Source organism: Pseudophryne corroboree, chromosome 2, assembly GCF_028390025.1.
Source record: "Pseudophryne corroboree isolate aPseCor3 chromosome 2, aPseCor3.hap2, whole genome shotgun sequence".
In the NCBI taxonomy this organism is placed as follows: domain Eukaryota; kingdom Metazoa; phylum Chordata; class Amphibia; order Anura; family Myobatrachidae; genus Pseudophryne; species Pseudophryne corroboree.
In genome coordinates this window covers 500,183,380-500,208,723 of record NC_086445.1, presented here as the reverse complement: position 1 = coordinate 500,208,723, position 25,344 = coordinate 500,183,380, and the positions used below count along the sequence as shown (strand labels likewise).

The 25,344-nt window shown below is 45.1% G+C and overlaps 1 protein-coding gene and 1 non-coding gene across 5 annotated transcripts in view; both read left to right on the top strand.

Moving 5' to 3' along the window:
- The window catches only part of ULK2 (unc-51 like autophagy activating kinase 2), a 194,424-nt gene extending 175,816 nt beyond the window's left edge, over positions 1–18,608 (top strand). For all 4 annotated transcript variants that reach the window (XM_063954005.1, XM_063954004.1, XM_063954007.1 and 1 more), the window contains 2 exons: positions 575–710; positions 15,886–18,608. In XM_063954005.1, coding sequence (XP_063810075.1) covers positions 575–710; positions 15,886–15,947 — 198 coding nt within the window. In that variant the 3' untranslated portion in view covers positions 15,948–18,608. The remainder of the gene's footprint in view (positions 1–574; positions 711–15,885) is intronic.
- Positions 13,152–13,266, top strand: LOC135054107 (U5 spliceosomal RNA). The gene has a single exon (XR_010243359.1). It is a non-coding gene; the product is annotated as a U5 spliceosomal RNA (small nuclear RNA).
- Positions 18,609–25,344: the final 6,736 nt, after the last annotated feature.

Below are 25,344 nucleotides of genomic sequence, written 5' to 3'. Positions count from 1 at the left end.
GTAAAGATAAATTAGATTATTTCACAAACTGCTAAAGCTACCCTCAAATTCTTGGACCATGTGTAAATAGGCCAAAGTAACAATCTCTAATGGCAACATTAATGTATCCCTTATTATAATAGGTATGTCATCACTGGGCTTACCACAGTGTGTGATACTACCAATCTGTAGTCTGCACAGATTATTCCTATTACCTTATAAAATATAATTCCACCTTTTAAAATCAATCTGTTTACATATGACGTACAAGAAACATGATGTGAAATTTGCTAAGTCCTATCTGTACACTCTTTGTTGCTTCCCGATCTGGGGGTAAATTTACTAAGATGGGAGTTCTATTTAAGAAGGGATGTTGCCCATAGCAACCAATCACATTCGAGCTATTATCTTCTAGAAGGTGCTAAATGAACGATAAGTTGAATCTGGTTGCTATGGGCAACATCCCATCTTAAATAGAACTCCCATCTTAGTAAATTTACCCCCTGGTTGGCTAAATTGTTGTATAGTTTTGTAACCTGCATGCAGTTTGGTAAATGTAGTATTTATATGTGATTCTGGACTTCTCCTGTGCTAGGTCCAGTCTGCTGCACTAGACGAGATGTTCCAGCAGACAGAAGATATTGCTTATCGTTACCACAGAGCAGCACTGCTGTTGGAAGGCCTAACAAAGATCCTGCAGAGCCCTGCAGACATCGACAATGTTCAGAAGTGTAAGTATGAGGACAGTTGACCTTAAATTAAAGATTGCTATTTAGACACCTGCTGCTTGTTTTCTATCTTAATATGCCTGGAAGATAAATAGTGGTAATGTGCTGGTGTGAGTGTGCAATGAATTGAGGCGGTACACATATATTCTAGTCATTATGTATAAAGAATCTGAAATGTTAAATAATACAAGATCCTCCTTCCATTAGCAACTATTTCCTTATTAGAGACTGTGGGCCGGATGTAATGAAGTCCGAGTTGGTTGCAGGTGTGGGTTCCTGGTTGAACTGACGTCTTTTAAAGTAGCAATCATTTACAATGCATGGTTTTGCTTTGAACATGATTGCCGCTTTAAAAAAACGTCCAAGTTTGTCTGGAAACCCGCACCTCCAGCTGACTCAGACTTCTTTACATCCCGCCCTTTGTCTCTATTATCTTAAACAGTTTTCAGATATAAAAACAAAGTTTTCCTTAACAAAACTGAGGTTTTGCATTACCCTAAATAGTATGGCCATTTGGGCAGCAGAGAGTGTTAACAATATTTCATCTCATGATTTATCACCATATATTACCCAGAAAATTAGCGGGTCGCATTCTGGACTTCTGCACGGGATCCTTCCCAGTTGCAACCCGATTGAGACTCCTTTCAGACTGGCTGCCCTGACACTGCATATTGCCATGTCGATGTCACCACGTCACGCGCGGAGGTTGCGCTTGGAGATCACATGATCTCCAAGCGCCGCCTGCTCCTGTAGTGTTAATGGGTAGCGGATCGCTACGACCCAGCAACTCGTTCACACCGCACAGCAACCCGAATCAGACCCGTGTTTAACCCTGCACAGGTTGAAATGCCAGCTTGCTCGACCTGAGATTTCACCCTGGCCCCTTTCACACTGCACAAAAACCCGGGTTACTGTGCGTTCACTTGCAATAACCCAGGTGATTTTTGGCAGTGTGAAAGGGGTACAAGTCTTCAGAATGTGCCTATTTGTCGATTTAGTGATCAGAGATCAGTCGTGACCGTGTGATTGTTTATTCTTCTTTATGTGAGCTAGGCATTAAAAAAAAAAGGACCACGGTTGTAGTAATATTACCCGGGCTTCACTATCCTTGGATACAAAAGGAAATAGTAGAACAGGAAAATGATAGCACAGTGCATGTTCGCTTTGCAAGTGTGCGATCGCATGTGCATCCGAGCGGTACAAAAAAGTTTTGTGCAGTTTCTGAGTAGCTCAGAACTTACTCAGCTGCTGCGATCACTTCAGCCTGTTCTTGCCCGGAAATGATGTCAGACACCCGCCCTGCAAATGCTTCGACACGCCTGCGTTTTTCCAACCGCTCCCAGAAAACGGTCAGTTGACACCCACAAACGCACTCTTCCTGTCAATCTCCTTGTGATCGGCCATGCGAATGGATTCTTCGTAAAATCCATCGCTCAGCAACGATCCGCTTTGTACCCATACGACGCGCCTGCGCATTGCAGAGCATACGCATTTCTGACCTGATCGCAGCGCAGCAAAAAATCCTAGCATGCGATCAGGTTGGAATGACCCCCTTAGGCTGAAGGAAGTAAATGGTGAGATCTGCTTTTGAAGTTGACCTTTTGACCACTTCTATTAGGAAAATCGCAGCACAGACTCTAAATGGTATAGGGTTCAATAAGAGTCCCACTTAAAGGTGTTAAATGAGATAAACTGCAGTTATTATGCCAAGTTTAAACAGTTTGACTCAACAGCACATTAGTTTATACCAATAATAATGGCGGCAAGTAAGAAAACAAATGAATTGATACCAGGTGCCTCAGTGGGTGGTCTGGTCCATGCCCAGACCAGATCAACAGGTCTGATGCGCATTTCACCGTTGTGGTTTGTTCAATGACACAATTTCTGATTGAAAAACAGAGTAAAAATATTTCTTCTATTATGTCATTTTAGTTCAGACTTTACGTTCCCCTGAGAAGAATCACATGAATGAGAGGACAGTGTCTATATAACAGAGAATAAACAATTTGGATACTGAGTTTTTGAATTTTAACTAATACATTAAAAGTAAATTTGTAGAATTGAATTTAAATTTAAGAGTGACCCACGCCTGAGTCTTTCGTTCTACAGATCTACGTAGCCATGCTCATCTTACTTCAATGCGGCATGTTGCATCAAGGCATGCTACATGGCTTGCCAGGCTGCAACTATTCGCAGCCGGTGATCGCTTCATTAATGGAGCGATCGTCAGCAGCCTGACACACCATGCAGCAAGCCATGTTGCATCGCATCAAAGATGAGCATGGCTACATCTGTATATGCATTAGTTATGTGACTGGGATAAAATGGGACATGTTCAGTCATATACCAGGTACAGTGACTGCATAAGTACTAGGCCGTACTGCATTAGGAAGGAGACTACATATTTCTCTAGCATCATGGGAGTTGGGGGGGGGGGGGGGGGGTATGCAACAGCATACCTGCATCTTGGGGGGGGGGGGGGCGGGGGCGGTCACCGGCCTCTTGAGGTGCAGAGCCGCTTCCCCGCTGCAGGACCACCGTCCTGAGGGGCTGTTTGTTCAGCGGGGCATGGCGCCTTGACTGCCGCAGCACGCCGCACACCCCTAACGCTGCCTGAAGGTGATCATCTGTGGTGAGTACTCGCCAGGGACCCCACTAGGGGGGTCCCCCGGTTCACTGTGCGGCTGAAGCGCGGGTGAGGCGTACGGGTCCCTCCTTGACTGTCTAAAATATATTGTACCAAGCATTTATGTGAGGCTACAAACAGGGAGACATGGCCAGTATAAATATAAAATAGTAGCTCTGGCGCCATGGCGGGGGGTGGAGCTACATGAGAGCGGGCTCAGCTGCATTTTGGTGCCTTCCTCTGAATAGCAGCAGCCTCAGCAGCTCCTCCATAACAGTCCCTGGATCACTGGTACTGGGTGTAGAGGGGGGAGAGCCGCTTTAGTGTGCACAAGTAACATCCCTCTGAAGGAGTTTTCATAATACAGTCTCACTGTTGTTTACATATATAAAATGCTGACAGCCTCACTGGGACTGTGCAGCATTGGGTGCGCTGGTGTCCTCTTTCCTGTGTCTCCTCTCACATGCAATAGGACAGGCTTGTATTGTATTTCAGGCTGTATTGTATGTGTATTGTACCTGTTTTTCTTATTCAATATGGTAAAACAGAAGTTATGCAGTGTTTGTAATGCTAGATTCTCCCCTAGTTTATCTGGCTCAATATCATGTGAGCAGTGTAGTCAGTCATCTCAGAATGCCTATAACAATGTGGGGGAGAGTCCAGAGCCCTCCTGGTTGGGGGCTATCAAAACTATGATGTCTGATATGTCATCTCAGCTCACTGCAAATGCAAATAAAACACAGGAACTGCAGCAAGCAATGGCAAGTCTAACTACTAAACAGCCCCCCTGTCTGGTACAGGTGCACAAAAACGTGCTCTACCTGCACTCCTAACAGATACTGATGATGATATAAAGGATGATGTGGACCCCATAAGTGGGGATTCCACCCCTACCCAAGGTATTGAACACCTCATATTGGCTATTCAGGATGTGTTAAAGCTCCACCTGGAGGATGCTAATACTCAGCAGTAATTTTTCCTCCCACAAGACAAACTAACAGTCACATTTCCTGATTCCAAGGAATTGGATGACTTATTTAAAATAGCCTGGAAAAATCCAGATAAAAAATATCAGGTGTCCAAACGGTTTCTGCATACTGTACATTCCTCTTTGCCCCTGAAGGCAGAAAATTCTGGGAAAAATTTCCAGTAGTGGATGTCTCAGTCTCTCGCCTTTCTAAAAAGAAGGTACTTCCTGCTCTGGGCTCCTTTATGGTAAAGGACCCGGCAGATAGGAAAATTGAGGCCACTCTAAAATCTGTCTACACTGCTGCAGGTGTAGCTCAAAGACCAGTCATTGCTGGTTGCTGGATAACGCATGCAATTCATTCCTGGGCTTCTCAAATTCGGCTGATATGACCTTAGTTACTACTATAACTTTTCTAAAACACATTCAGGACATGGCAAGAGTCCTCTGACTCCCTTAAAGAGATTGGCAATATTAATGCTAGGACATCTGCTATGGCCGTGTCCGTGCGCAGAGCCATATGGTTGCGTCAGTGGATTGCTGACGCTGACTCCAAACGTAATGTGGAATCTCTTCCCTTTACAAGTGAATGGCTCTTTGGAGGTGAATTGGACACATGGATCTCCAAAGCTACTGCTGGGAAAGCCACGTTTCTCCCTTCAGGAGCTCTGCCTGCTAGACGTACCCACTGTCTACTCAGTCCTTTCAGTCCTCTAGATTTCAATCTAGGGCCAGGGGGGCCTCCAGTACAGCTACGGGCACCAGAGGTAAGCCTAAGAAACCAGCCGTTGCCGGATCTCAGGATCAGAGCACCAATTCTGCTTCTGCAAAGACTTCAGCATGACGGTGCCCACCCTCCCCGAGGGGATCTCGTGGTGGAAGCTCTGTTACGTCACTACAGCCACATCTGGGACGGTTCCTGCCAAGATGCTTGGGTAAGGGACCTTATCTCTCAGGGTTACAAGCTGGAGTTCGATGGTGTTCCTCCCCAATGATTTTTCAAATCAAGCTTACCAGCTGTGAAAAATATGCTAGGTACGCTGCTACTGGCCATCAACGAGTTGGTCTAGTCCTAGGTCATTGTTCCATTACTAGTGTTCCCTCTAGAAAATGTAGAGGGCAGGGCGCTGGACAGCGGGGGCACAAAACGCTGGAAAGGGGGTGTGGCCATGCAAATCAGGGGGCATGATCATGAAACGTCATTTAAGTGGGCGGTGCGGCTCGCAGACGTTATTACAGGGGGAGGCTGGTGGCGTCACTGTGCCCAGTACCTACGGCTGTGCTGGGCTTCCCTAAAGCTCTGTCCCACAGCGTGAATGGATGCCATGCATATGCGCACAGCATCTTTACACACTGGGAGGACAGGAAGCGGGCGGCTGTATTAGCAGGGCACCGCAGAAAGGGCAGGGTGGATTTTGCCCTTAAAAAATCGGGCAGGGCGCGGCGCCCTGCTAACACAGCCTAGCGTGAACACTAAGTACCCCTACAACAACGAGGACAAGATTACTACTCCAGTCTGTTCGTAGTACCAAAACCAGACGGGTCTGTGAGACCCATTCTGAATCTGAAGTCCTTTAATCCTTACCTGAAGGTTTGATGGAATCTTTGAGAGCGGTGATCACAGGCCTGGAACAACAGGAATTCCTAGTGTCCCTGGATATCAAGGATGCTTACCTCCATATCCCAATTTGGCCTCCTCATCAGGCCTGTCTGCAATTCGACCTACTGAACGATCACTACCAGTTTCAGGCGTTACACTACGGCCTGTCTACAGCTCCGAGGGTGTACACGAAGGTGATGGCGGAAATTATGTTTCAGCTCAGGGTCCAGGGGGTCAACGTAATTCCATACCTGGTCAGTCTCCTGGTAAAAGCGAGTTCCAGGGAGCTTCTATTGCTCCATATAGATCGCACTGTCCAACTTCTGTCTCACCACGGGTGGATCCTCAACCTGCAGAAGTCCCATCTGGAACCGTCTCAGCTGCTCCTGTTTCTGGGGATGCTACTGGATTCTGTAGCACAGAAAGTGTCCCTCCCAGAGGAAAAAGTGAGAACTCTTCACTGGTTAACATGGTGCTCCGACCTGCTGGAGTTTCCATTCATCTTTGCATAAAATTGTTGGGAAAGATGGTGGCCTCGTACGAGGCGATTTCAGTTCAGAAGGTTTCATGCAAGACCGTTCCAATTGGACATCCTGAACAAGTGGTCCGGTTCCCATCTTCAGAAGCACCGGATGATTCTGCTGTCACCCCAGGCCAGGATTTCCCTCCTGTGGTGGCTACCGTCTTCCAACCTGCTGGAAGGTTGACGCTTTGGGATTCAGGATTGGATCCTTCTCACGACGGATGCGAGTTTGAGAGGATGGGGAGCTGTCACCCAGGGGGCGCAGTTCCAGGGCAGGTGGTCTGCCCAAGAGGCCCTTCTTCCGATCAACAACCTGAAACTTCGGGCCATTTACAATGCTCTAATTCAGGCCTCCCCCTACTCCGGGATCGGGCGATCCAGGTTCAGTCGGACAACGCCACGGCCGTGGCGTACATCAATCGACAAGGAGGGACAAAAAGCAGGGCCTGCATGCGAGAAGCGTCAAGAATACTCCTCCGGGCAGAAAGAGCACTGTCTGCGATCTTCATTCTGGGAGTGGACAACTGAGAAGCGGACTTCCTGAGTCGCCACGACCTCCACCCGGGGGAGTGGGGACTACGTCCTCAGGTGTTTCAACAGATCATCGACAGGTGGGGATGCCCACAGATCGACTTGATGGCCTCTCGTCTCAACAAGAAGCTTCGCTGCTATTGTTCACGAACCAGGGACCCTCAGGCGAGTGCAGTGGATGCGCTGACATCGCCTTGGCCTTACCAGCTGGTCTACCTGTTTCCTCCGATTCCGTTGATCCCAAGGGTGCTCAAGTGGATCAGGCATCAAAGAGTGAGAGCAATCTTGATTGCCCTGGATTGGCTCCGAAGAGCGTGGTACGCGGATCTTCTGAACATGTCCGTAGAGGACCCTTGGCCTCTACCACTAAGAAGGGATCTTCTTCAACAAGGACCGTTCATCTACCCGGACTTACGGCAGCTTCGTTTGACGGCATGGAATTTGATCTAAACATCCTAGCTCACAGAGGGCTTTCCAAGAAGGTCATTGCCACTACGGTGCAAGCCAGAAAACCTGTGACATCAAAACACTATCACCATATGTGGCGGAGAGGAATGTGCAAGGAACGCACATATCCCTCTGCGGAGTTCCACTTGGGAAAGTTCCTACGTTTCCTGCAGGCTGGAGTGGATAAAGGCATACGTCAGGTATCCATTAAGTTCCAGATTTCAGCTCTTTCCATCTTCTTCCAGAAGAAGTTGGCTCTCTTGCCGGAAGTTCAGACCTTCTTGCAAGGGGCGCTTCACATACAACCTCCATTCGTGCCACCTACGGCACCTTGGGATCTGGATGTATTGTTACGCTTTCTACAGTCCTCCTGGTTTGAACCTTGGACGACAGTAGAAGATAAGTACCTCACGGAGAAAACGGTGATGTTGCTGGCCCTGGCTTCTGCTAGGCGTGTGTTAGAATTGGGGGCCTTGTCGTGGAAAAATCCGTACTTAGTATTTTACAAGAACAGAGCGGAGCTCAGGGCTAGACAGCAGTTCCTGCCGAAGGTGGTCTCTGCGTTTCACTTCAACCTATTGTGATTCAGTCCAGTTCTGACACTTCTGCTCCTCCGGAGGCATTTGATACAGTGCGAGCCTTGATAGTCTGTCAAGAGGACGGCTCGGATCAGAAAGACGGATTCCTTGTTTGTGCTCTATGATGCGCGGAAAAAGGGTTGCCCTGCTTCAAAGCAGTCCATTGCTTGTTGAATTAGGCTTACTATCCAACAGGCCTATGTGACTGCAGCCTTACCTGTTCCACAGTCTCTGAAGGCCCACTCTACCAGGTCGGTGGGCTCTTCCTGGGCGGCTGCCCGTGGAGTCTCGGCCCTACAACTATGCCAAGCTGCTACCTGGTCGGGGAAGAACATCTTTGTGAAGTTCTACAAGTTTGATACCCTGGCCAAAGAGGATATCCAGTTTGGGCAGGTGGTGCTGCAGATGTTTTTGCACGTTCCCGCCCATTCTGGAAACTTTGGGACATCCCCATCGTACTAATCCGTCCCCAATATCCTTTATGGATGCTAGAGAAAATAGGATTTGAAATACCTACCGGTAAATCCTTTTCTCGTAGTCCATAAGGGATATTGGACACCTGACTCTGTGCGGTGACTTTCTGCCGGTTCTCTGTTCTGTGTTTCCTGCTGTTGCCAGGCGTTGCTGGCTAAGTTATATGTTGGTGTGCTGGTATGTAAATCTCCTCTTGTTGTAATGTTCCTTCTCTCAAGCATGTCATTCTCCTTCAGGCACTGTTTTACCTATTACTGACCTGTAGGAGGAGGCAGCACACCCTGTTGACGAAATTTAAAGTGCACTGGCTCCTTTGGACCCATCTATACCCCATCGTACTAATCTGTCCCCAATGGGGCAGATGTATTAACCTGGAGAAGGCATAAGGAAGTGATAAACCAGTGATATGTGCAAGGTGATAAAGGCACCAGCCAATCAGCTCCAATATGTAAATTAACAATTATGATCTGATTGGCTGGTGCGTTATCACCTTGCACATATCACTGGTTTATCACTTCCTTATGCCTTCTCCAGGTTAATACATCTGCCCCAATATCCCTTATGGACTACGAGAAAAGGATTTTCCGGTAGGTATTTAAAATCCTATTTTTTATTTCATCATGCAACAACATTAAGGATATCCAAGTAAAAGGGATCAGTGTTGGGTTTTCTCGTAACTGTAATTGATCTACAGGTTGAGTCTCCCATTATGGTTCAGTGTACACAAACTTTGTTTCATACACACAATTATTAAAAATCTTGTATAAAATTACCTTCAGGCTGTGTGTATAAGGTGTATATGAAACATAAATACATTCTGTGATTAGACCTGGGTCCCATTCTCAAGATATCTCATTATGTTAAGCAAATATTCAGAAAATATGAAAAAATCCGATATCTAAAATACCTCTGGTCCCAAACATTTGGTTATGGGAGACTCATCCTGTATTAGTAAACTGAGCTATGTGTTACTAAAATATTTGTTTTTAAGTTTTTGATTCTGGCCATGGAGAAAGACCTGTTTAAAGCAGAAGGCAACAGATACATTTACTGTGTACCTTTATTTCTTTATCATCCACTAGGGGTCACTGGAGTACTCTTGGGATATGGACGGGCGTAGCCGAACAAGGGCACTGAATATTTAAATTTAGGACCCTCCCCCCCCTCCATATCCCCGAGTACCTCAGTGTACGACCTCAGTGTTTTTTCGGTGCTCACAGCACGAACAAGGCTTGTGGTATATCCACACTTGGATTTTTATTTTTAAATTTTTACTTTTTATTTTTACACTTAGCACATCCCTTCCCAGTTTCTGGAAAAACATGGGTCCGGGATAGTGCCGCTGCACGGGCAGCGAATGGCGTGTCGGTCCTCACAAAGAGCACCCTCACAGCCACAGGCGCTACAAGGCAGCGCATGGCGTGTCGGTCCTCACAAAGAGCACCCTCACAGCCACAGGCAGACTGTCTCCTACTGCAACTGGACGGAGATTACAAGCCCCGTCACAGCCAGGAGGAGAGCTGAAAACTGGACGGTGCTTACAGTAAGAAGCCCCGTCACAGCCAGGATCGAAGCCCCGTCACAATTTGGACGGAGCTTACAGAAGTGCGACACTACAAGGTATGGTGAGGGGGTCAGGGCGGTCAGCTCACGCTGCCGCCCTGCTGTGTGAGTGTTAACTGTACAGGGAGCTGGCCGCCGCTGACGGGTCCCGCTGAAGCAATGAAGTTCCACCTGATAGTGGTTAGAATGGGAAAGGTTCTCCTTACATTATACGCGCAGAGCGGCCGCACGTCACTCAGACGCCGGCCGCTCTCACTGCTCTGAGGGCCCGCCACCACTACGCAGCGCCGACTCCTTGGCTGAACTAAGCAGAGCGGCCGCACGTCACTCAGACGCCGGCCGCTCTCACTGCTCTGATGCGGCACTCTCCGGGCGCTCATCTAATCAGAGCGGCCGCACGTCACTCAGACGCCGGCCGCTCTCACTGCTCTGATGCGGCACCGCTATGCCGCACTCTCCGGGCGCTCATCTAAACAGAGCGGCCGCACGTCACTCAGACGCCGGCCGCTCTCACTGCTCGGATGGCCCGGCACGCCGCCGACACTCTCCTGTGTACTAAAGAGCGGCCGCACGTCACTCAAGGACGCCGGCCACTCTCCCAGTGAAACACCGCAGACACAGGGAGACTGTGTACTGCTGAAAGAAGGAGCTTCCGGTCGGCTCCCCGGCGCTAGATACAGGCTCTCCTGCTCTCCCTGCACCCGATCCCCGTACGCTGCAGGTAACATGGGGATGCAGGGGGGGGGGGGGAGGGGGAATAATACCCATAGCAGCAGCAAAGGCTGCATGGGTTCAAGCAGCGCAGCACTTTAAACAATGTGTACTGTGATATACAGCACGTTTTATATATATATAATATATAATAAAGCTTTTGCTGGCATAACTGTCTATAATATCAGTATGAACTGATTATATGTGTAAACACTTTGTATATATATATATAATATATATATGAGGCTTTGGCTGGCAATGGGTTATCAGTGGCATAACCTATTGCACGTTTAACCAAGTTTTCTGTTATTTTTGGTTAAGGTTGCAAAATAAATACACTGCAGGCAGTGCTCATATTAATTGACTAAATGCATATATTTTACTGTATCCTACAACTGGGTTATAACTGTATATAAGCATAGTAACTGTATAATAGGCTATTAAGCCTATATATTAAAACTGCAGCAGGTAAACTGTACTGTGATTTTCTGTGGAAGCATGGCATGACGGCCATTTTAATCATTGCTGGTTTTCCAGTTATAATTCTAGACCATACACCTCTAATCCACAAGGAGGCGCAGGGGTGTTAGTGGGAATTTTTACTTCAGGATAATTCTAGAACATTCCTGCCCTACATCTTTAAGCCACCAGAAGGCGCAGGGGTGTTAGTAGGAATTTGGTTCGGGTTTCATGCCCATGGGAACTGCTTTTCACATAAAGAACACTTTAGTTTCCTAATAAATATGCTGTTCAGCAATAACATATATATATAGATATATATGCCATATAATAATGTTATTAAGGCGTGCAAGTGTCTGTCTGTTGCCTATTATGATGTCTGTCTACATAGCAAATAAGGCTCTAGTGCAGACTAAAAATGTTAACATTGGCGATTCAAATTAAAACAGCGGTAATCGGAGTCTCAGAATAACTCCGCCAGCGCTAACAAAAGACAGTCTTTCCAAAGTGACAATTTTCCTTTGGGTACCAGAGTGTTTATTTCACTAGTCTTATAATTTAATGCACGATTCTATGTCAAATCTCACACCGATAACTACAAGTGAGAAGTGTACATTAGTCCAGCATTCAGATAGTGCGGGGTTTTGGACAACCATACATAATCGTTTCCAAAAGGACGCGATCCGCCATTGGTATATGCGTTTCTGTCAAACATTATAAAAACCACAGATACATTTGGGTCACTAGAATCTATGTATGGAACCATGCCGATCACTGTTAAAAGAAGCTGCAGAGTATATCTGTAAAGCTTCTGCTAACGCCGGTTATTTTCATTGTCGCTAGTTAACTGCGACAAGACCAGAGCTTGTTTGCTCCTAAATTTGATATATGTGTAACGGCATTTTATCCCTTTAGGATATTCTGCCATTAGCGCATACAATACTTGTAACGGCGTTTTATTCCTTTATAAGAAACAGTCACGCCTTGTAACGACAGGACGTTACAGTCAGCAAGCCAGTGGTTTAATGACCTCTTTTACAATTGTGGAAGCGCGTCTTTACATGTTACATTTGCGAGGTTTCAGGACTTCAACTCATACATGTCTCAGCTATTTACAGCTTAAAGTACAAAACTGCCTCTGTCGAACGGTTTGGCAGGTTATCATTTAGTCTTTGCTGGTTTATAAACCAGGCAGTAGTACGCCAACAGAGTCAGAGTTATTTATTCACCTCTGTTTTAGCAAGACCAAACAGCTCTGTCGCAATATCAAAAGTCATTTACTACAGTAGAAAATGGATTTTCTGCGGTTAGTATTTGCTTATTGGAGCCACAAAATTTGCATAATTGCATTTGATCTTGACAATGCGTATTTACCCAGTCCGGTTTGTTCATCACAGGTTCTAGCGTTTGCAAATCGCCACAACCATTAACCATTTCATATCTACCGTTGCTTATCGCTTTGGGTATTTACCAAAGTGATGTTGGGATGATAGCTCATCTCACATAAGAACTCTGTCTCAACAAAGTTCCTCTAACTTGCGCTACTAAGGTATACTGCGGTAGCAGATCAAGTTCGAAAACAATCGCATCTAATTCCGTCTAAACGATGTCAATGCCTAGGTAAGATGATAAATACGGTAAATCAAAGACTTTTACCTACTACACCAGCAATAACAAATGTACGTCTAGTAATTAGTGCAAAACACGCACACTAGCGGTACATTGGTGTATTCACCTATTAAGAATAAAGATGTGTTTTCAATTTAGTTCGCCACCCTTCACTCGCGTTTCCCACAGAGGGAAAAGGGTGCATATACTCTGGACGACAGTCGCAGAGGGTCAGGATTTGTAGTTAAAATCAGCGACAAAGGTTCTAAAACACGACAGATTGCTGTCGATAAAGGTCCTAGAACTCTGTGCATTTTACAATGCAATACATGATTCGCTTTCAGTCTGACTAGGTATATACTCTGGTTTCTCTTCAGAACGAATAAATCTTTCGCCTTTTACTAAAGATTTCTGTGGAGAGGAACAACCATGAGTTTCAGGTAAATGTTTGATGCCTGTCTCACGCTGGCCTTAAGCAGTCAAACAAGGCAACGGCAGTTGCATACACAACAACCAGTGAGAACCAAGAAGCCGCATGGCAATGCGGCATGTGACTCAAATCCTCAATGGCTTAGAACACCATTATGTGAAAATGTCAAGAGATCATTACGTGAGTGGACATCTGTTAGACAGAGGATCTCACCCGTCAGGATTTGGATCCTGAAAACTGGACATTAAATCCAGAGGTGTTTCATATGTGAGTCCACAGAAGGGGGTTACCCTCAAGTATACATGATGGCATCTCGCCACAATTACAAAAGCTCAGTATGTGTACAAAACAGATCACAAGGGCAGTGGCGGTGGAGTCTCTCACATTCATGTGGTCATTCAGCATCGTGTATCTGGCTCCACCAGTTTCCGCTGCTCTCTCCGTTGTCAAAACGGCTCATAAGACAGTTGTCACAGTCATACTGGTGGTAGCTCATGGGTTTCGGAGAAGTTTGCTTCTCGAATTTTCAAGGAATACTTGCACACGATCTTGGCCCGCTCATAATACGTCCAACCTGTTACATCAGGGAACGTTAGTTTACCCATAGTTACCTATGTACCTATTATCTATGTACCGCAGCTGCGGTTGACGGGGTGAGGGTGCAGACCGCCCTCTTAAGAAATTGAGCATTACAGTATTGGTTATACTAACCATGTTACGAAATAGTAAGCCGTTTAAGGCAGCTCATTTTTACAAAATTTCGTGTGCTTACATAGGTTGTAAACCTCGGAAGTTTCCAACATCATCCTTCAAGTAACCCGTATTCTGTTAAACGGGGTGGGATGGAAAACTGCGTTGATCTGCACGAAGAGTGCAGGTATCTGTGTGGTAAACTTATTTTCAAAGACGTTTGCCTCTATTGGCGTCTGTACACATCTTTCTACAAGGTGTCATCAAAGTTCACACTCTATTTATCCCACCTACAGCGCCAGGCGACTTGAAGTTGGGTTCAGATTTCTTACAGTTTTCATATTTTGAACCCTTTCAACAAATGGGAATTAAGTTTCTCACTTTGGAAAACAATTTTCTTATAGCCTTGGCTTCGGCAAGGGTTTTGTTTTCATATTTGGGTGCCTTGTATTCCAAGCCACCGTATTTGAGTTTTCTCATGACAAAGCAGATCTTCGGACGAATCACGCTTTCGTATTCTTCACATCAATATACCAATAGGGGTTCCTGTGTGGACAGCACATTCTAGAATTCTGAATGTGGTACACGCATTACGCGTTTATATATGTCCCGAACGTCAACAGTATGTGATATAAATACGTTGTTTGTTCTCTATGATACTGCCAACTGGGGTTAGCCAGTTTCTTAGCAGACATTATCCAGTTGGGTAATAATAATGACTACAAGTCAGGTTTACTTTAAGGCTAAGTTACAATCGCCTACGTCAGTAATAGCCCATCCCACAGGTTCTGTGGGAATGTCAGACCCAGTGGGTCGTGGAGTGTCTAAAACGCGGCTATATAGCCTTCATGTGCACCATGTTTGTGCACGTTTACACGTTATAAATGGTGGCGCCATCAGCATCTAGCTTTGGGCTGCCTACTGTTACAAGTATCAAACAGCTCTCCCGCCCACGAGGGAAGCTTTGGTACGTCCCAAGAGTACTCCAGTGACCCCTAGTGGATGATAAAGAAAATAGGATTTTGGTACTTACCAGGTAAATCCTTTTCTTTGAATCCATAGGGGGCACTGGACGCCCACCCAGAGCAGTTTTACCTGGGTTGTTTTAAGCTCAAGGGAGCTTAGGGTAACAAGTTTTACTTCATTGATATTAAGCTCAAAGGAGCTTATGGTAACACATTTTCACCGATTGGTTCAAATTATAAAGTTCTATCGGTTATGGTGTCAACTGTTTAGTTGACAGTAAGGTTATGGGTCAACATTGTGTTGTCCGTTATGTTATAGGTATTCTCCATTACAACCTCTCTATATCGTTCCTGTTCGCTCAGTAAAAAACACTGAGGTCGTACACTGAGGTACTCGGGGATATGGAGGGGGGGGAGGGTCCTAAATTTAAATATTCAGTGCCCTTGTTCGGCTACGCCCGTCCATATCCCAAGAGTACTCCAGTGCCCCCTATGGATTCAAAGAAAAGGATTTACCTGGTAAGTACCAAAATCCTATTTTTATGTTTGTACGTACTTAACTGTATTTTACTTGCAATGATTAACACTTCATTACAGTAGTATATTTTGTACAATTTAGACAATGTGACTGTCATTTACTATTCACACTATCAAACCACCAAGCACATATGCTATGATCTAAACTGGGAGCACATACTACCAATGCAGAGCTGGAAGTATCTTGAGAAGCATCCGGCTCCACATGCACCTGAAATTGTATCTGTATTTCAGCCGTATTTTACCCCTTTGTATTTGCCATATACAAATGTGTCCAACTCTACATGAGGCCCCTGGGTTGCTTCGGACTGGCATTGCGAGCTGCCTGTGCTCGCTCTCTGAACCTTCCGGATGATGCTTTATTCACTTTTTATGTTTTTTTAAAACTGTATGAATATGAGATTTCGGTTGTATGAGGTGACCCTCGCATCCATGAGTTCTACTGACACTTTATTTTGTTCTTTTACAGATAAAGCCAGTGTTGAAAGCAGACTGTCTGCTCTCTATAGAGCTGTGGCGTTGTACGAATAGTACCAGTATCCACTGGACCACTAAAGAAGAACCAGGGACCACATAGCTTAGTTCGTTGTATATATACCTGTTACTTGGAACTGTACCTTGTATTTGTGGAAAAAAAGAACTAAAATCCTATATGGAGGCTTTCCCAGGAGAAGAAAACACAAGTTAGGGGACTGAGTATGCAGAAAAGGCTGCCTTGTTTAAAAGCACTCCTTGTGAAATTTGCCTTTCACTATACATGTAAAGTGTAAGGAAAAGTATTTCTAATACTTTACCATCAATAATGGACAATTGTTGCTCTGGGAGAAAAGTGGAAGTGTGGATACCTGTAGCTGGACCGTCACAAGCAGCAGATCAGTATTCCAGTAGTCCGGCATTTACCTACTCACACCTGAGTTTCCGGTACAGTGTGTGACCCCAGAACATCCATCTATTCAAAGTGAATCAAGAGCCAAGCACTTTACCTACAGGGGAAATAAACCCAGCCATGCAAAATCTTCATTCATTTCACTATCCATGTCATGTGGATACTTGATGTCCTACTTTTAAACCAATTTATTTTGCACTAATTTCTAAAACTGTAAATGATTTTACATGGAACTCTTATCAATATACGAAGGCACAATGGATTTACTGAAAAACAAAATATCATTTCATTCTATGTATTAAAAGACATTGGAATTTAAGATGTAGCTTCCTAAAGACTTTACAAGCTGTACAGAACAATTTTACTCGTGACCCTTTTGTATCTATTTGTCTAATACTTGATTACTAATTTGTTTTCTCCCATGTTTTATTTTGTCTGTATTTGCTTTATATACAGGTATCGTGTTGCTTACATTGTTTTGTGCATGTGATACTTAGTCTTGTTCTATTTTATTGGATGTTATGCTAGCAGGCGTAAATGTGTTCCATGGACAGTGTTAGACAAGAAATACAATGCTGTAATATAGACCGATATAGACTGTTGTGCGTGAGACTACTACTGTGGTGGGTTTGTTAAACAGTAGCTTCTACCAGACAATTATATATCCCAATGTCTGTAGTGTGGCCTGTAAGTGCTAGGATGCAACTCACATGTCTTACCAGTATATGGCACAGCAAGAGAAGCTTAGCATTAAAGTCTAGTAAGCAAGCTGCCATGTGACCTAAATGACTAGAGCTTATGGCCACTAGAGGGCCAGTACTACTAAGAACAGTGGTGCCACTAACTTGGTTCATGTCTAGAACGCCAGTTCTTTTTTTTTTTTTTTTAGTTCCTTTTTTTTTTTAATGTGAATCTTTAGCTGCCATTTTGGAGAAGCCTTTATGTAATATGTTTTTATTAACCTGCCATTGCAAAAATTGTCACACGTAAAAGGATAAATCCAACTTCTTTATCGGTGGATTTATTCTTTAACAACATTTTTATACTATAGCTTAAACTTAATTGTAGCAATTATTGGTGAGGTCCTTTTATAGGTTCATGGTGCATTTTCTTCTAAATAACTCTGGTGCCACTTTTGTGAAGCGTGTGTTTAGGTACACATATAGGGACATATTGTAATTGTTTTGTTTTCTAGAAAGACAGCCAGGGATGGCAATTACCAACTGCTTATCTGACCTTTTGATTGGTTCATAAAACAATTTATACTATGTCTTCACTGATTCAGAAGAAAAAGAAGTCATTGGAAGGAATGGAGGCATTTCATAGGACTACTACATTTGGCAAATGCATGCACATTCGCATAAAAGGCCAAAATAATGACACATTTTTAGGACTCTGCACTATTGAAAATGCAATGACGCACAGCATCTTGGAATAGATTATACACTATTCAATTTTACTTCATTCAGAAAGATTTTTTAGTATTATAGAATTCTATGCTACATGCAGTTTACCAATATGATTATTTTAAATAACGGTCATTCATTGATATAGTTCATTTTATTATTGCCCATGCAATCTAAGGCCTTATACGAACATAAATAAAAGGGATGCTTGCTGTTAAAATGTAAAGGACATAAAATAGAACAGACCTGTCTCTTTTCCAATTTTAGTCAGATGGTGAAACCTCACACACTCACTGGGGGGTATATTTACTAAAGTGCTGGTTTTCAGATGTGGAGATGTTGCCCATAGCAACCAATCAGATTCTGCTTATCATTTATCTAGCACCTTCTAGAATATAATGGCTAGAATCTGGTTGCTATGAGCAACATATTCACTTTTGTAAATGCACACTTTAGTACCCTCCTATATTTCATATTTTCTGTTTTGCCCTAAACTTTAATACTTGAAGGTTTTGTGTGTGTGTTTTTTTAACAATATTCAGCTGACATTATTACATTTTTATTGCTTTTATTGGCTGTAAACTAATAATACATTCACAACAGCTGCAATACATCAGTAGTCTTTATACCCTGTGCTTTGACTTCACATGACAGGCATTTTTGTATCGAAGATTCTGTCAGATAATTTGGATGTGTTTTTATTTATGTACCTGCTTGTGAGATATACGAATGCATAAATGTGCATTTCTAGGTCTTTATTACCGTGTTTCTACCTCTCGTTTGTAAACTGCATGCATTATTCTTACAGCTGGGTAAGAACTCACAAAACTGTTGCAGAAATAGCCTTTTTACTATGGCTTGTATAAATGTATATTATAAATAAACAAAACTGTAAAAAGAGCTGTTGCCTTTCTTTATAAGTTTTAATATAACAATAAAAACTAAATTGGTATTAATACATTTATTGTTAACAAAAAAATTTCATAGGTAGTTGGAATTCTATTAGCTGCTGTAATTTACCATTGGCTAATTGAAGCAGTGGGGCTATTCAATTAGCCCCGAAGGCAGACCGTAAGCTGAAGTTAACAGGAATTTTTTTAGCGCCTGAGCAGGTTCGAAAACATAATTGAATAGCCCTGGTAGTTAAAATCCAAGGCTGCCACCCTTTTTCACACGTGGTACATTACTGCATCTAATTGAATTCTCCCCATAAACTATGTGAACAGATATACTCTGCCATGTTCTGAGTATCTCCTGAGAGATGCCCATTATGAGAAGCATGGGCTCTGTGTACTGTACAGCTGGATGCTATGCTGCCCAGTGCTGCGCCAACTACATATCTTACAGTAGATGTTCCTTCCTGCAGAGAACACAGGATGTGGCTGGACAGGACAGCCATCAGAAATTGTGGGGCCAGGGACTGACAAAATAGACAGGACCCACACAAAACTGCAGGGCTCTTGGGTGGTCCATCTCCCAGGCAGGTGGCTGTTTTGCTAAGGAGATTATGTCCCTTGAGCTGGGGGGGCAGGTAGCGTATGTATCTTGGGCTAGGGGTTGACCCAGGGGAGGGTAAGGGAGAGCAGTGTATGTCTCTGTGAATGGGAGGTGTGTACTATCTGTCCCTTGGCTGGGGGGCCAGGGATAGGGTGGAAAATGTACTTTGCTGGGTATGGGGGGTGGATACAGGCATGGTGACAGATTGCATTGCAGGACGGTCTTTGACACTTACCTGAGGCCGAGTGTAATGATGGTCTGGTGTGCCAATGAGGATCAGACACCAATGCTACACTGCTGCTCTAATGGCATCCTATGGTTTAACTATCTGAATCTGAGTCTCTGTGTGCTACCTGTGTATGTTGTACTATGTACAGTACATACACTGTACATATATATATATTTCTTTTTCATCCGCTAGGGGTAACTGGAGTACTCTTGGGATATGGACGGCTTAGCAGAAACAAAGGCACTGAATATCTAAATTTAGAACTCTCCACCCCTCCATATCCCCGAGTACCTCAGTGTAGTATCTCAGTGTTTTTTCTGTGCTCACAGCACTAACAAGGCTTGTGTGGAGTTCCCACACTTGGTGGAAGATTTTATTAATTTTTCATTTTTACTTTTACATTTTACTTTTTTTTCATTTAGCACATCCCTTCCCAGTTTCTGGGTCCGGGATAGTGCCGCTGCACGGACAGCGCATGGCGTGTCGGTCCTCACAAAGAGCACCCTCACAGCCACAGGCAGCCCACTGTCTCCTGCAACAGCTGGACGGGGCTTACAGATAGAAGCCCCGTCGCAGCCATGACCTGAAGGGCTGGACGGAGCTTACAAATAGAAGCCCCGTCGCAGCCATGACCGGAAGAGCTCGGAGCTTAGAAGCCCGTCGCAGGCCTCCCTACAACAAGGTATGCTGGGGAAACGGGGCGGTCAGCGCAGGCTGCCGCCCCGCTGTGTGGGGTCACTGTTGTAATGCCGCCGCTCATACAGCCGCCCGCCCCAGCCGCTCCGTCCGGCCGCCCCAGCCGCTCCGTCCAGCCGCTCCGTCCGGCCGCCCCAGCCCCGTCCGCCCGCCCGCCCAGACGCTCCGTCAGTGCTGTCTTGGTGCCAGCGCTGAGAGGGGGAGAACCGCCGCAGCTCGGCTAGCGACGCCGTAAGCCGCTACGCGCCGCTCCAGCCAGCCGACCTCCGCTGCTCGGCAAGAAGTGTCCCTCGCCTCCCTGCAACTTCCCGGCGCTCCCCGCTGGGACACAGCGCTACAGGGAGTACAGGGGGAAGGGGGGGGGGGAATCTGGTTGATTACAGCGGCAAGGGAATGTAAAGGGCTGCCATACCTATATAAACAGCAGGCAGAGTTAATGTATGATAGGCTAGTGAGCCTATATTAATACTGGATCCATGTATTGTAGACTGCCTGTGATTTTCACTGTGTAATAGACTATTGAGCCTATATTAACACTACAGCATGTATTGTGGTCTGCCTGTGATTATCACTGTATAATAGGCTATTGAGCCTATATTAACACTACAGCATGTATTGTAACCTGCTTGTGATTTTCACTGTATAATAGGCTATTCAGCCTATATTAACACTGTAGCAATTGTAACTGTGATTATCAGTGTAAGCATGGCATGGGGGCCATTTTAACCATGCTTCCTGTTTCTTCCAGTTCGTAATTCCAGAACATTCCTGCCCTACATCACTACTCCACCGGAGGCGCAGGGGTGTTAGTGGGAAGTTTGGTTCAGGTTTCACATAGGCTGGCCATGTGAACTGCATTTCGGCCATAAATAGATAGATATATATTACACACCTTAAGTAATAATTTTACTGAGTCATGCAAGTGTCTGTCCTTTGCCTATTGTGTTGTCTGTCGGCATAAGGAGTAAGGCTCCAGCACAGACTAAAAATACTTTTAAACAAAAGTCTGGACATAAATCTACCACATGTTCAGTATGTTTTGTAGGTTTCCACTCCGGAAGCCGGTTCATTCCCAGATCCTATGTTAAGCATTGGCAATTCAAATTGACTCCGCTCGACAGGAGCGGTAAGATCGGAGTCTCGGAAGTTACTCCGCCAGCTTTAACGGAGGAGTCTCAGTCCAATTTCACTTTGGATACCAGGGTGTTAATTTAACTGGTCTTATAATTTAAACATTTCTTCTATGTTGCAGTCCTGACAATTCTATGTCAAACCTCACAGCGCTAAATACGAGTGAGGAGGGCACATTAGACAGTCAGATAGTGCGGGTTTTGACAACCATACATTGCTAATGACCAGTGAGTCAGTCTCTGAAATTTACAGAGAATAAGGAGGCTCTAACATCTAAATTTACAGAGAATAAGGAGCCTCTAACATCTAATCCGTTGTATTTACTAAACGACAGATCTTCAATGGTTTTCTTATTTAGGATATCTTACTAAGATTTAAGGCTATTTACCCGTTTCCACACAGTGACATCTAAATTGGAGAATCCGCCATTGGTGAATTCGTCTGTGTCAAACCTTATAAAGACCCAAGATACATTTGGGTCACTAGGGCGCTCTGTGTATGGAAACAATGACGATCACGTTATACTTATCGTTAATGAGAAGCTGCTGAGTATCTCGGTACAGCGTCTGCTGCCGCCTGTTACCTTGCTTCTCGTTTTTTCATCGTCGCTAGTTTCAGCACGACAAGGCCAGAAGTTGTTTGGTCCTAAATTTGACAAAATGGCCTCCTCCGGTATCAAGCCGGAAATACTCTGGTCCGGCGTTTAAAGCCTTTAGACTTCAGTCTTTTCAAGGCTGTGGTACAAAAACAGTCACGCCTTGTAACGCCAGGGCGCTAAAGTCACAACAAGCCAGTGGCTTGACGGGCTCTCAGCCCATCTCGAATTTCCAATTGTGGGAGTGCGCCTTTACACGTTACATTTGCCGGGTTTCCAGCCATCCACTCATGGATGTATCCGCTATTTAGGGTTAAAAGACAGGACTGCCTCTGTCGGACGAAATAAGGCGTTTTGGCAGGTTGCCATTCAGTCTCTGCTGGTTTCAGCAGTTTTTATTTCCAGGCCTGGTACACCAACAAAGTCAGGGTTATTATTCCCGTCTGTTTGTGGTACCGAAGCCGGAGGGCTCCGTCGCAGTCTCAATCAGCAAGTCACTTACTACAGATTGAAGATGGATTTTCTGCGGTTAGTATTTGCATATTTGGAGCCACAAGATTGCATGATTGTGCTTGATCTCCAGGATGCGTACTTACACATTCCGGTTTGGTCACCTCATCACAGGTTCTTGCGTTTTGCAATACACCACAACCATTAAGCGTTTCAGGTTCTACCGTTTGGCCTCTTGTCAGCGCCTCGGGTATTCACCAAAGTGATGTTTGTGATGATAGCTCATCTCAGATCCCTGGCAGTGACAATCGTTCCATACTTAGACGATCTGCTCATAAGAGCTCCGTCTCAACAGATGCTCCTCCGACTTGCGCTGCTAACGTACACCACGGTTGCAGTGTCAAGTTCAAAAACAATCGCATCTAATTCCGTCTCAACGACTTCAATTCCTAGGTATGATTCCAGATACGGTAAATCAAAGAATTTACCTACTACAGCAGAAAGAACAGATTATACGCCATCTGGTACAATTAGTGCTCAAGCCACGCACACTATCGGTACATTGGTGTATTCGCCTATTAGGAACAATGATGGGCTTTCGAAGCGCTTCAGTTCGGAGGTTTTCACTCGCGTATCCCACAGGGGGGCGAGGGTGTCTCTACTCTGGGCGAGAGTCTCAGAGGTTGGGGAGTTGTAGTTTAAAATGGTCAGCGACAGGGTTTCTAAACGGATCACGACAGATTGCTGTCTATAAAGGTCCTGGAACTCCGTGCAATTTACTATGCACTACATGCTTCGCTCTCAGACTGTCCAAGGCCAGTCACACAACGCGACGGCAGTCGCATACACAACAACCAGGGAGGAACGAGAAGCCGCATGGCAATGCGGGAAGTAGCTCGAATCCTCAATTGCCCAGAATACCACAAGGTGATATTGTAGACTGGGTTCATTCCGGGAGTGGACATCTGTTAGACAGATGATCTCAGCCGTCGGGATTTTCATCCAGGAGACTGGGCATTAAATCCAGAGGTGTTTCACAGGTTGGTCCACAGGTGGGGTTACCCTCAGGTGGACATGATGGCATCTCGCCACAATTACAAACGCCCAGTATGTGTCCAGAACGACAGTTCCCAAGGGCAGTGGCGGTGGATGCTCTCACAATCGCGTGGCCGTACAGCCTCGTGTATCTGTTTCCACCGTTTTCCGCTGTTCTCTCCGTTGCTAAAACGGATCATAAGAGAGTCCGTCACAGTCATACTAGTGATATCTCATGGGTCTCGGAGAGTTTGGTTCTCGAATCTCCGAGGACTACTCGCAGACGATCCTTGGCCGCTCATACTACGTCCAACCCGTTACAACAGGGGCCGTTCTTTTACCCCTATTTAGCGCGGCTGCGGTTGACGAGGTGGTTGTTGAGACCGCCCTCTTCAGAAGAAAAAGAGGGCATTACAGTATCGGTTATACCAACCATGTTACGAGCTAGGAAGCCGGTTACGGCAGCTCATTATTACAGAATTTGGCGTGCCTATATAGGTTGGTGTGAAGCTCGGAAGTTTCCGACATCATTTTTCAAGTTACCCGTATTCTGTTATTTTTACAGACGGGGTTGGATGGAGGACTGCGTTTATCTACACTGAAGGTGCAGGTATCTGTGTTGTCAATTTATTTTCAAAGACGATTGGCTCTATTGCCGTCGGTACACATTTTTCTGCAGGGTGTCCTCAGAGTACAGCCTCCATTTATCCCACCTACAGCGCCATGGGACTTGAATTTGGGTTCAGATTTCTTACAGTCTTCATATTTTGAACCCTTACAGCAAGTGGATATTAAGTTTCTGACTTGGAAAACGTTTTTTCTTCTAGCCTTAGCTTCGGCAAGGCGTTTTTCAAATTTGGGTGCCTTGTCTTGCAAGCCACCGTATTTGGTGTTTCCTGATGACAGAGCGTAACTTCGGTCGATTTCCGATTTCTTACCAAAGCTAGTGTCATCTTTTCACATCAATAAACCAATAGTAGTTCCTGTGTTGACAGTACATTCTAGAATTCTGAATGTGGTACGCGCATTACGCGTTTATATGTCCCGAACGTCTACAGTTCGTAATACGGATACGTTGTTTGTTCTCTATGATGCTGCCAAGTGGGGTTGGCCAGCTTCTCAGCAGACCTTATCCAGATGGATAAAACGGACTATACGTCAGGCTTACCTTAAGGCTAAGTTACAGTCGCCTACATCAGTAATAGCTCATCCCACAGGTTCTGTGGGAACGTCATGGCCAGCTGGTCGTGGAGCTTCTACGACACAGCTTGACCGTGCGGCTACATGGTCTTCAGTGCACACGTTTGTGCGCTTTTACAAGTTTGATACGTTTGCGGCATCAGCATCTAGCTTTGGCCGCCTAGTGTTACAGGTGTCAAACAGCTCTCCCGCCCACGGGGGAAGCTTTGGTACGTCCCAAGAGTACTCCAGTGACCCCTAGTGGATGAAAAAGAAAATAGGATTTTGGTACTTACCAGGTAAATCCTTTTCTTTGAATCCATAGGGGGCACTGGACGCCCACCCAGAGCAGTTTTACCTGGGTTGTATTAAGCTCATGGGATCTTATGGTAACACATTTTCACCGACTGGTTCAATTATAAGGTTCTATCGGTTATGGTGTCAACTGTTTCGTTGTCAGTAACGTTATGTGCCAACTTTGTTGTTGTCCGTTATGTTATAGGAATTCTCCATTGTCAACCTCTCTATAGTTCCTGTTCGGCTCAGTAAAAAACACTGAGATACTACACTGAGGTACTCGGGGATATGGAGGGGTGGAGAGTTCTAAATTTAAATATTCAGTGCCTTTGTTTCTGCTAAGCCGTCCATATCCCAAGAGTACTCCAGTGCCCCCTATGGATTCAAAGAAAAGGATTTACCTGGTAAGTACCAAAATCCTATTTTCTGCAGCGGGGTACATTGGTTTCCACAGGGAAACATCGAGGTGTAGAGATGGATCTTGATCCAGGCACCAACAGGCTAAAGCAGGCATGTCCAAACCGCGG